The 10,132-nt window shown below is 41.3% G+C and overlaps 2 protein-coding genes across 2 annotated transcripts; one reads left to right on the top strand and one right to left on the bottom strand.

Moving 5' to 3' along the window:
• Positions 1–579: 579 nt before the first annotated feature.
• On the bottom strand, positions 580–5,629 carry ccdc25 (coiled-coil domain containing 25). The gene is made up of 8 exons (XM_024378025.2): positions 5,456–5,629; positions 5,037–5,084; positions 4,886–4,925; positions 3,056–3,183; positions 2,834–2,937; positions 1,529–1,731; positions 1,376–1,421; positions 580–1,237 (listed from the first exon to the last, which is right to left on the bottom strand). The coding sequence occupies exons 1-8, from the start codon at positions 5,478–5,480 to the stop codon at positions 1,208–1,210; spliced, it is 624 nt and encodes a 207-aa protein (XP_024233793.1). The 5' UTR covers positions 5,481–5,629; the 3' UTR covers positions 580–1,207.
• Positions 5,630–5,649: 20 nt separating this feature from the next.
• LOC112217610 (N-acetyltransferase ESCO2) lies at positions 5,650–10,012 on the top strand. The gene is made up of 11 exons (XM_024378026.2): positions 5,650–5,806; positions 6,334–6,396; positions 6,509–7,406; positions 7,508–7,595; positions 7,690–7,729; positions 7,905–8,055; positions 8,176–8,307; positions 8,511–8,600; positions 8,744–8,887; positions 9,303–9,487; positions 9,673–10,012. Exons 2-11 carry the CDS (start codon positions 6,347–6,349, stop codon positions 9,803–9,805), a joined length of 1,911 nt encoding a protein of 636 aa, XP_024233794.1. The 5' UTR covers positions 5,650–5,806; positions 6,334–6,346; the 3' UTR covers positions 9,806–10,012.
• The last annotated feature ends 120 nt before the right edge of the window (positions 10,013–10,132 follow it).

Raw genomic sequence — 10,132 nt, 5'->3', positions numbered from 1 at the left:
ATGTAAACTTCCGACTTCAACTGTATGCCATCCTGTCACTGAGAATAACCCACTTTTATTCATGTCGTGGGAAGCAAATCACATGCAGAGTGAAACAAAGGCCTTTTCTTCTGCTTTTCAGTTGTTTGGAGTGAAAATGTTTATGCAGATGTGAAATGAAATGTAAGTCTTCTTGGAGAATTAACTTGGACGCGCTCCTCATACCTGAACCTGCTCCACGCGTTTCAGTCTGTGTGATGTGGACCAGAGGTCAGCCACAGCTGCTTTCCATTCATTCATACACAGCATTGAGAAATGAAGAGATGTCATGCTTTCTACTGAAAATCCAGCATGTTAAATCCTAGCTCTGATCATGACCCAGGAAAGAGAAACCTGATCCGTTACCCTGACAAAAAGCACTTGGAATAGGTAGGGGAGAGAATGGTACCCATATTACTAATAAAGGACCAAGTAGCTCAAACCATTCAAATGTCTCACTCTTCATTAGCAAAGCTATTTCAACATGTTTTCTAAATAATGACCTGGGCAATTACTCTACCTTCTGGGCAGTTCAATTTAAAACAAAAATGGAACTTTGCATGGATAAACAAGGGGAATTTTATTAATAACGTCAGCGCTCTTTCGGCTATTACAAAGAAACATTCAAGATAAAAACTTACTTTGCATGGCCTCATGGGGACACATTTACTAGACTCCAGTCTCTGGACAGGACAAAGTCTGCACCATCGGCCAAGTAAATTATAATAGATGTAAAGTACATATTCATTTCACCCATAGCTAGACATACTGGTCAGGAGATCATATATTCATTCATATCATTAGGTCAACATGCACCAATACTGAATTAGATCATAGAGCGTGTAAGGAATAGCAGTCCCAAGACTAAATCCTTGACAGCACTTGTCTGAGGAGTCTGGAATTGCCGTTACCCTCGTCAGTCAAGCAGAGGATGTAAAAGTACAAGATACCAATGATGTTTGAATTTTTCCTTTGAAATTCAAGAAGCGTAGGGAAAACAAGCATTTCACTATGGTCCTGAAATTGTGCATAATTGGCACGAGTACTGTTCCAAAAATACAGTAGCAAGTTTATCGATCTATACACACAATGTCAAAGCACTGTCCGGTATAACAGTGTGTATAACAGTGCAATCCAACAATGTTACATTTCAGGGGATGGTGTTTCTCCGATGTCCCAGATTCTCTTTTTACATGAAGTCATCCGAATCATTTCCATCCTGAAAAAGACTCCATTATCCATTTCTGACATACTGAATGGTCGTATTGCAACAACAGTCATATAAACGATTAACAGGCCAGTCTATTTCTGAAAGAAACAGATTTTAACTCTGTTCGGATTTTGTTAATCAACTCACCTCATTTGTTGTCATATTGTCACTCGTCATCAGCGAAGAATAACTTCTGTTTAGGAACAATTACAGTGTAAGTTCATATCATTCACAGAGGTGACACGTGGTGTTTTGGGATGCCAGTCGAACATGGATGATGTAGCTAGGGAGAGAACTTACTTGAGCTCCTCCAGCTCTCTTTTCTTTTTTATGTCATCTTTCTCTTTCTTTTTCAGATCTTGTATCTGGGCCTTCTTCTCGTTTCTCTCCTCCCTGTCTCGAGACTCTTTCTCTGCTGCTAGATCAGGGTATCGCTCGTCCTTTGTTTTCTCCACCCTGTTCACTATCTCATTGACCTTTTTCTCTACTGCCACGACCTTCACCTACAAAACAGTTGACAAAACAGGTCTAAATGATCGTTTTATAGAAATGACCAAAACCTCACAATACGGTGCAGAGTGTTAGATTTGGCTGCTCTGCTAAAACCATTGACAACTACATGGCGTTTTCAAAGGATTGTTAAATAAATGTTCTAACCATTTGGTTTTAATGTCATCACCTCTTGAAGAGCATAGTCAGAACTACACATGTCCAATTATTCCACATTTAGCTTTATAATTAGACGTATACAGCATGTAACTGCATCCCTTTCATGATCAGTAAACATAAATTGACAATATATTTTTAGATATGCGAGGGTAGTCTATCCATTTGGCATGTAGCTAGCTACAACATGTGTCATTTAGCTTGCTTCATCAGAGATTAGGCTTTTAGAAAGAGCTTGACATCGGCAAATCCTCGTCCTGGTAAAGTTCACAGTCGGACTACTGTCATCACCACTGAAAGTTAGCTTGTTAACTAGCCATATTGACGTGATCTGTTATTAGCTAGCTAGCCAATTTGACATGGTCCATCAATCGATGTAGCCAATCATGTCTGTCAGCAGCAATTGTGATTTAACCCTCTTTAAAACAATGTTGAAGAGAATAATTTGTATGTGTCCTGCCGCTTGACAGGCAGAGCACACATATTAACCTAAACCACACATACTTGTCAGGTAGAGTTCACTTTAATCCAATTAATGGAGGACAATATTGAGAGATATCACGAGTCTACCCTCAGGTATCTGAAATTACATGATCAATTGATGTTTACTGATCATGAAATCATGCAGTTACTTGCTGTATAACTCTGATGACAGAGCTAAATGTGGAATAATTGGACATTTGTAGGTCTGACAATGCTCTTCAAGAGGTGATGATATTAAAACCAAATAGTTCACATTTATTTAACAATCCCTTGAAAACGACACGCAGTTATCCATGCAACCCAGCAGGCAAATCCAACGCTCTGCACCTTATTGTGACGTTTTATTGATAACAACCTATAGAAACAAAGAACGTATGAACAATACAAGATGAGACACATATAAAAGTGACAGATCTGAAAGTAACACAGATTCATTATGCCAGAAAGATCACTGACCTCCTTGTGTCGATGGAAACCTATTTGGCCTACATCCATGTCTCCTGTTTTCTTTAGGTTAGCCCATGGTGTGTAGACAACATTGATGTTGTTCATTTTACAACCTGTTAAAGAGTAATTAAGAGTTAAAAGGCTATCACCAAGTTTCCTGGAAATGCTTGTGATATTGTATTAACTACTCTGTTATTTGTATCAAACTCACCAGGAAACTCAATGTATTACCTTGGATGCTGTTGTTTTTCACAAGCTGTGCACAGTCAATCAAGACTTCCTTGGGAATATCCTCTATTGTCAGTCCCTTAGGCATTCGCAGGTACACATGGGCAGAGGAGAGTTTATCCACATGAAACCTGTGGACACAATTATGATAGAATTATTATAACAGCCTTAATGCACACATACTAAAATAATCAATGCCATACAGTACCAGTCAAAAGTTTGGACACACCTACTCATTCAAGAGTTTCTTTATTTTTTAAAACTTTTTTCTACATTGTAGAATAATAGTGAAGACATCAAAACTATGAAATAACACACATGGAATCATGTAGTAACCAAAAAAGTAGCCACCCTTTGCCTTGATGACAGCTTTGCACACTCTTGGCATTCTCTTAACCAGCTTCATGAGGTAGTCATCTGGAATGCATTTGAATGAACAAGTGTGCCTTGTTGAAAGTTAATTTGTGGAATTCATTTCCTTCTTAATGCGTCTGAGCCAATCAGTTGTGTTGTGACAAGGTAGGGGAGGTATAGAGAAGATAGCCCTATTTGGTAAAAGACCAAGTCCATATCATGGCAAGAACTGCTCAAATAAGCAAAGAGAAACGAAGGTACATCATTACTTTAAGACATGAAGGTTAGTCAATACGGAACATTTCAAGAACTTTGAAAGTTTCTTCAAGTGCAGTTGCAAAAACCATCAAGCGCTATGATGAAACTGGCTCTCATGAGGACCGCCACAGGAAAGGCAAACCCAAAGTTACCTCTGCTGCAGAGGATACGTTCATTCGAGTTACCAGCCTCAGTAATTGCAGCCCAAATAAATGCTTCACAGAGTTCAAGTAACAGCACATCTCAACAACATCAACTGTTCAGAGGGGACTGTGTGAATCAGGCCTTCGTGGTCAAATTGCTGCCAAGAAACCACTACTAAAGGACACCAATAATAAGAAGAGACTTGCTTGAGCCAAGAAACGAGCAATGGACATTAGACCTGTGGAAACCTGCATTTTGGTCTGATGAGTCCAAATTTGAGATTTTTGGTTCCAACTGCCGTGTCTTTGTGAGATGCAGATTAGGTGAACGGAAGATCTCCACATGGAGCATGGAGGAGGAGGTGGTGCTTTGCTGGTGAAACTGTCAATGATTTATTTAGAATTCAAGGCACACTTAACCAGCATGGCTACCACAGCATTCTGGAGCAGAATGGAAAATTACCCAACACACCTCCAGGCTGTGTTAGGGCTATTTGACCAAGTAGGAGAGTGTTGGAGTGCTGCATCAGATGACCCGGCCTCCACAATCACCCGACCTCAACCCAATTGAGATGGTTTGGGATGAGTTGGACCGCAGCGTGAAGGAAAGCAGCCAACAAGTGATCATCATGTGGGAACTCCTTCAAGACTTTTGGATGGAAAAGCATTCCAGGTGAAGCTGGTTGAGAGAATGCCAAGAGTGTGCAAAGCAGTCATCAAGGGAAAGGGTGGCTACTTTTTTGGTTACTACATGATTCCATGTGTGTTATTTCATAGTTTATGTCTTCACTATTCTTCTACAATGCAGAAAATAGTTTAAAAAAAATATATATATATTTTCTTTTAAATAGAATGAGTAGATGGGTCCAAACGTTTCACTGGTACTGTACATACAACCACAGCCCTATTAGCTGATATAGGACTACTGTACCTTTGCTTAGCTCTAGGTGCCACCATGTGGATATTTTTCAACACTGCATAGAGTAATGTATCAGACAAATGTTCAGACTCAATGGTCAAATCCCAATAAGAGGCTCATGGTTTCAGTTATAAGCAGAGAGAGATATGAGTTTCTCACCAAATGTCTTCTGGCCATCCATATTTGATGAGATCTTCATCTAATTGTGAGAAAGAAGCAGACAGTTAGCTGAGTAGGCATCTTTAATGCCACTGACAACATGAATCGTGGCTTGTTAGAAAACAACACTTTAAAATGACCAGCTACCTACTTTCATATTTGTCTTTCCCCATGTAGATAGTGTAGGGAGGTGTAACAACTGTACAATAAAAAAACAAAGCAAATGTTAGTTAGCTATATCAACAAGGCTTTGGGGCTAATAAAACACGAATAATATGATAATTTGCCTAGCTACACATTCCTGTCCATTCTCAGAACAATAACTCTGCCATCATCCACTCCACATGACTATTATTCCTAATTAAATGCCTAGCTTAATCTGCTGACCTGAATATGTCAACAAACATCCATGACGAATGACAACTCATGATTATATTTGTCAAGAAAGCTTTCTAGCTAGAAATCAAACGTAGCTATCTAACAAAATGATTCAAGAAGATTCTCTAGGCTAGCTAGTTCAGTGCTAACTATGGGCGGGATAGCCAGCTAAAGAAAAGCTCACTTACTCACCGGCACTTGTGAAGTAAAACACCATCTTGCATAAATCGAAGAAACTGTTTTAAACTTTAGAAACAAAATAGGAATGGAGTACTTTACAAACTTTCCAAATAACTAAATGTGCCTCATAACGAGATGATAACTGTGCTGACAGTCAATTTCGCATGGAAAGTTGACCCGGAAGTTGGCGGCGGTCACAAACCAACTATTTCCGCTTAGGTCATGCTGCTCCACTTTTTTTTCAAAGTGGGACGCGCTCATATGGTCATTGGGCGCGCTGTTCAAAAACAGTCTGCACAGGAACCGCGGGGAAAACAAGTCACACTCCAGAACTTTGCTACGTATTGGATCACTTTGGATTTGGTATGCATTTTTGAAGAACAATTTATTTGGTCAAAGTTAGCTAACTCTTTAGATGGCATTTTACATTTTGTCTTGCCTGTCAGCTGTTTGTTTGCACCAAAACGTTGCTAGCTAAAATAGTTAGCTCGCTAACAAGCCAATAATCATTTCAACCACAATAATAACAACAGCTAAAGTTAGTTTTTATATTAGTAACTTTTTAGTGAAAAGTCGCCGTCAAATTTTATCATACAAAGGACATTCCCACAAACATTTCGTTAACTTTGTAACTATATGCCACACAGTGTAATATTTGTGTCAGACCCATCCCGCCAATAATTATTCACTCAGACACTGAACTAACGTTAGCCAGCTGGCAAAGGCTGCGCTGTCTATACATAATACACCATTACGTCTGTATTGCAATTATCTATTATTATTGCTAGATATGCTAGCTAGCTGATTCTGCGTGGTTAATTTATCTATCTATTGATTATCCAATGCGGGACCTAGCTAGCTAACATTAATACTTCTACTTATTCTTCCAGTGAAGTTACAAACATGCCCAATACTACAAGGAAGAGGAAGCACTCTTCAGTTGATTCTGACAGGTAAGTGACATGTCTATTAGTAAGTCATGTGTTAAATCAGTTATTAATCAATAATTCATGCATATAACATTGAGTAGGGCCTAACATCCTTGTAATTCTCCAACATTTTTAGTAACTCAGCCAAAAGGCCTGTTACAGATGGAGAATCTCCCCTAAAAAGAAAGTCATCTCGGTTGCCCCAGTCTCCACTAAAGATGTCCGTAAAACACCAGGACAAAGAGAACTGCCCTTCTCCCCAGAGATCCCCAGCTCCATCTCCCCTAAAGATTGCTCTGAAGAGAGGCTCTCCGTTCAAGGCTGCTGTGGTAACAGGGTCCTTCTATGGTAAACGCAAACCTTTGTACCTGACACCCCTGGAGAGGAAGATGCTGAATGAGACCAAATCACCTCCAAGGCTGACCAGTGTGGATCCTTATGGAATGCCGACGGCTGCTGTAAAGAAAAGGATGAAGATTAAAAGTACCAAGGCCAAAAAGGTGGCCACTGTACACGGAATGAAGACTGGCGTAACGGGAAACGCCAACTCCAAATCAAGCCTAATCAATTCCTCAAAGCCTAAAGCACCCGCCAGCACAGAGCAAGTGGAGCTGAAAAAAGGCATCACCTTGAACTTTGGCAGTTTAAAGCCTAAGCCTAAAATCTTCATTGGGGCTGCCTTTTTCAGCACAGGGAAAAAAACTGCCTCCATGTACAAAAAGTCTGCCTCGAAATCTACCAAGCCAGCTTTGAGATTTGAGAAAATAAAGGCCATGGTTCCTGCCTTAGAGGGAAAGCAAGAAAAAGTACAACAAGCCCCCTTTCCACAGCGACATGCTGTTGTAGTGAAGATACACCGGGCAGAGACTCTGGCTCTTCCTGCAGTGCAGGATGTACCAAAGAGTCCAGAGTCAGTCGAGGCCCAGTCAACCAGAGCTATAGTAGAGAAATACGGCATGAACAAGGAAGTCAGGATTGTGTTAAGCCGATCTCCGTCTCCCACACGTCCAGCATCCCCAGAAATAAACACTCAGGTGAGCTGTATATCACTTGACTAGTGTTTAGCATAGGTCTCACTGTCTGTAAGCATATTGTATCTGTATTACATTTAGGATATTGTTCTTTCTGTTTGTAGGATGAATTGATCACAAATACAGGTTCTGATGCCGTGTTTGATCTCAGTGACATTAGCCCATTAAACGGCATCATCAGTCCAGTCAAAGGTTGGTTGTTTATCGTTGGTCAATTAGCATTCATGTTTTTACTTAATGTCTTAATTTTCATTCATGGTTTCTCTCCCCTTTATGGAATCCTCAGCCGACGCTGTGTATCCAATCTTTGGAACTGCATCAACGAGGTAGGCAAAAACACTTCCATTTAATCTTTTTTTTTTAGCTAGAATGGTTTACTGCCCTCCAGGGATGGTATTATTTTCAGTCTTGCACATGGACAAATAGTAGTAACTCCACACACTGTCAACATGTGTGTATCGATGTATATATGCATTATCCCTTTCTATTTTCTGCCTTTAGGCCCCAGAGGAAGGCAGCTCTGGACTCTCCAGTGAACTGCAGCACCCCCTCGGCCCTTAGTCACCCCCTTCCCTCTGCTGCCAAGGAGAGGAGTGCCAGGAAGAAGAGGGAGACTAACAAACAGGCTGAGGCTGATGATCAACTCATCATCGTAAGTAAATCCTCTGGAAAGATGATGGATGGAAACATTGATGATGACCGTTGACTGCCTCTCATACTGTCATCTGTGGGCTTTGCTAATGCTCTTTGTTCTGTTCTGTGTTTACCTCAGGATGCTGGCCAGAAGCAGTTTGGTGCCACTGTGTGTGGGTCCTGTGGCATGATCTACAGTGCAGACAGCCTGGAAGACAACTTCCAGCACACACAGTTCCACCAGAGTTTTCTGGACGGAATTAAGTTTGTGGTACGTATGACTATGCATTTCCTCCCTTTCATCGACTCGTACAAGTTGCCCTAAGCATGTTGCTTTTAGAGTGGCTCCTTATTTTTTACCCCCCACAAAACCTTAGCCAAAACCGTTGACGTGGTTTAGCGAATAAAGTGAAACTGACCACTCACTCTTGATTTCTGACGGTTGCTTAATCAGTGTTTCCTTCTCGTCCCCAGGGCTGGAAGAAAGAGCGGGTGGTAGCAGAGTTCTGGGATGGAAAAATCATTCTGGTTCTACCTGATGATCCAAAATATGCTGTCAAAAAGGTTTATCATATCAGTGTCTGGGTCTGAAACAGCGCCCTATTCCCTTCATAGTGCACTACTTTAGGCCCATAGGGTGTGCTTATGCATTTGGTTTGAATGGAATCGTGAACGCACTTGCTCATGCTTAATGATTTTTTTATTAGGCAGAAGATGTGAGGCGACTTGCTGACAACGAGTTGGGCTTCCAGCAAGTGTCCCTCCGCTGCCCCAGCCAGGCTAAAACCTACCTGTATGTGAACAGTGACAGGATGGTGGTCGGCTGCCTCATTGCCGAGCACATACGACAGGTAACTTCTCTCTCCTCCTGTGCTGCTAAACTTTTGCACTCTGCTCCGATGTGTAACGCGCCAAACAAATGGTGGGTTTTCCAGGAATGGATCGGTGGTCTTTTACCACAATATGCTGATGTAAAGGCCTGTGATAATGTACTTTTCGTGTGTGGTGTGCATGTGAAAGATTGTCTGCTTGATCAAGAAATGAACAAATATACGCTCGGTCAAATACGATTAATCGGACGTTAGCTTTTGCGGACAGTAAAGGGGTGGTCATTACCGGGCTCATTGCAGAGCGTGTAAGGGACCAAGGGTCTCCTTCAGAAATAGAAAGGTAGCACACTGGAGGTGATAGCAATTCACTCGCTATCTTACAGGGGTATTTAGCGGAGTGACTGAGTGATTAGTCTATCTTGCCCTTTGTTTCCAGGGCTTCAGAGTGCTGGAGCAGCCAGAGCAGACCAAGGACATGACCAGGGAGGACTTCATGGAGCACCACAGAGCCTGGTGCTGCTCTACCACGCCAGAAAAGGCCATCTGTGGGGTCAGCCGCATCTGGGTGTTCAGCCTGGCCCGGAGGAAGGGCATTGCCACGCGCATGCTCGACACAGTCAGGTTAGGAAATTATTACAGGTTAGGTAGTGCAAACTTACTTCTGATTTGTTAAACTGAGAAGTACAATTAAAATCAGCCAAACAGGCATACATACTGGTTTGAGGGCCAATTTCAGGGACGTATAGCTAAATGGAAGATGTCATGTATGGCTATTTTTTAAAAATCTGAATGTATGTCATTTTCAGAAACTCCTTTGTGTATGGGGGCCACCTGACCAAGGAGGAAATAGCCTTCTCTGACCCCACCCCAGATGGCAAACTGTTCGCCACGAAGTACTGCGAGAAGCCTGCATTTATGGTCTACAATTTCATTGGTTAACTTAAAGTACAAGTTCAGACTTTTTTTTTAATGCTTTGAGTTTGATCAATGTTTGCCACTTTTTGAGGAGTTTGATTTAAATCAGAAAGTTGGTTTGTTGAACATGCAAGTTATGGCTGTTGCAGTCAAATTCCATTAGTGTTGAACTGAAGTATATTCTCTTCTAAAGCTTGTATATAGTTTTAATAAAATTTCTCACACTTCAAAGCCCAACTTCTTAACAAAATACATCATGCTCCATCAATACTAAATGGGGGTTTTTCCCCAACATACACCCATTTCACTAGTTTGTCTGTAATATGACAGTTGTGCCACTGCTATTCACAG

The sequence above is a fragment of the Oncorhynchus tshawytscha genome, linkage group LG18, assembly GCF_018296145.1.
Source record: "Oncorhynchus tshawytscha isolate Ot180627B linkage group LG18, Otsh_v2.0, whole genome shotgun sequence".
NCBI classification, from domain to species: domain Eukaryota; kingdom Metazoa; phylum Chordata; class Actinopteri; order Salmoniformes; family Salmonidae; genus Oncorhynchus; species Oncorhynchus tshawytscha.
The sequence above is the reverse complement of the archived record's forward strand: the minus strand, read 5'-3'. Positions and strand labels throughout refer to the sequence as shown.

Coding starts and splice junctions, on each gene's coding strand:
- LOC112217610 (XM_024378026.2), top strand. CDS start 6,347: ATGCCCAATACTACAAGGAAGAGGAAGCACTCTTCAGTTGATTCTGAC. Junction 7,730..7,904: donor TTTGGAACTGCATCAACGAG/GTAGGCAAAAAC, acceptor TTCTGCCTTTAG/GCCCCAGAGGAAGGCAGCTC. Junction 8,056..8,175: donor CTGATGATCAACTCATCATC/GTAAGTAAATCC, acceptor TGTTTACCTCAG/GATGCTGGCCAGAAGCAGTT.
- ccdc25 (XM_024378025.2), bottom strand. CDS start 5,480: ATGGTGTTTTACTTCACAAGTGCCG. Junction 5,085..5,455: donor GTTTTACTTCACAAGTGCCG/GTGAGTAAGTGA, acceptor TTTATTGTACAG/TTGTTACACCTCCCTACACT. Junction 1,238..1,375: donor ACAATATGACAACAAATGAG/GTGAGTTGATTA, acceptor AGTCTTTTTCAG/GATGGAAATGATTCGGATGA.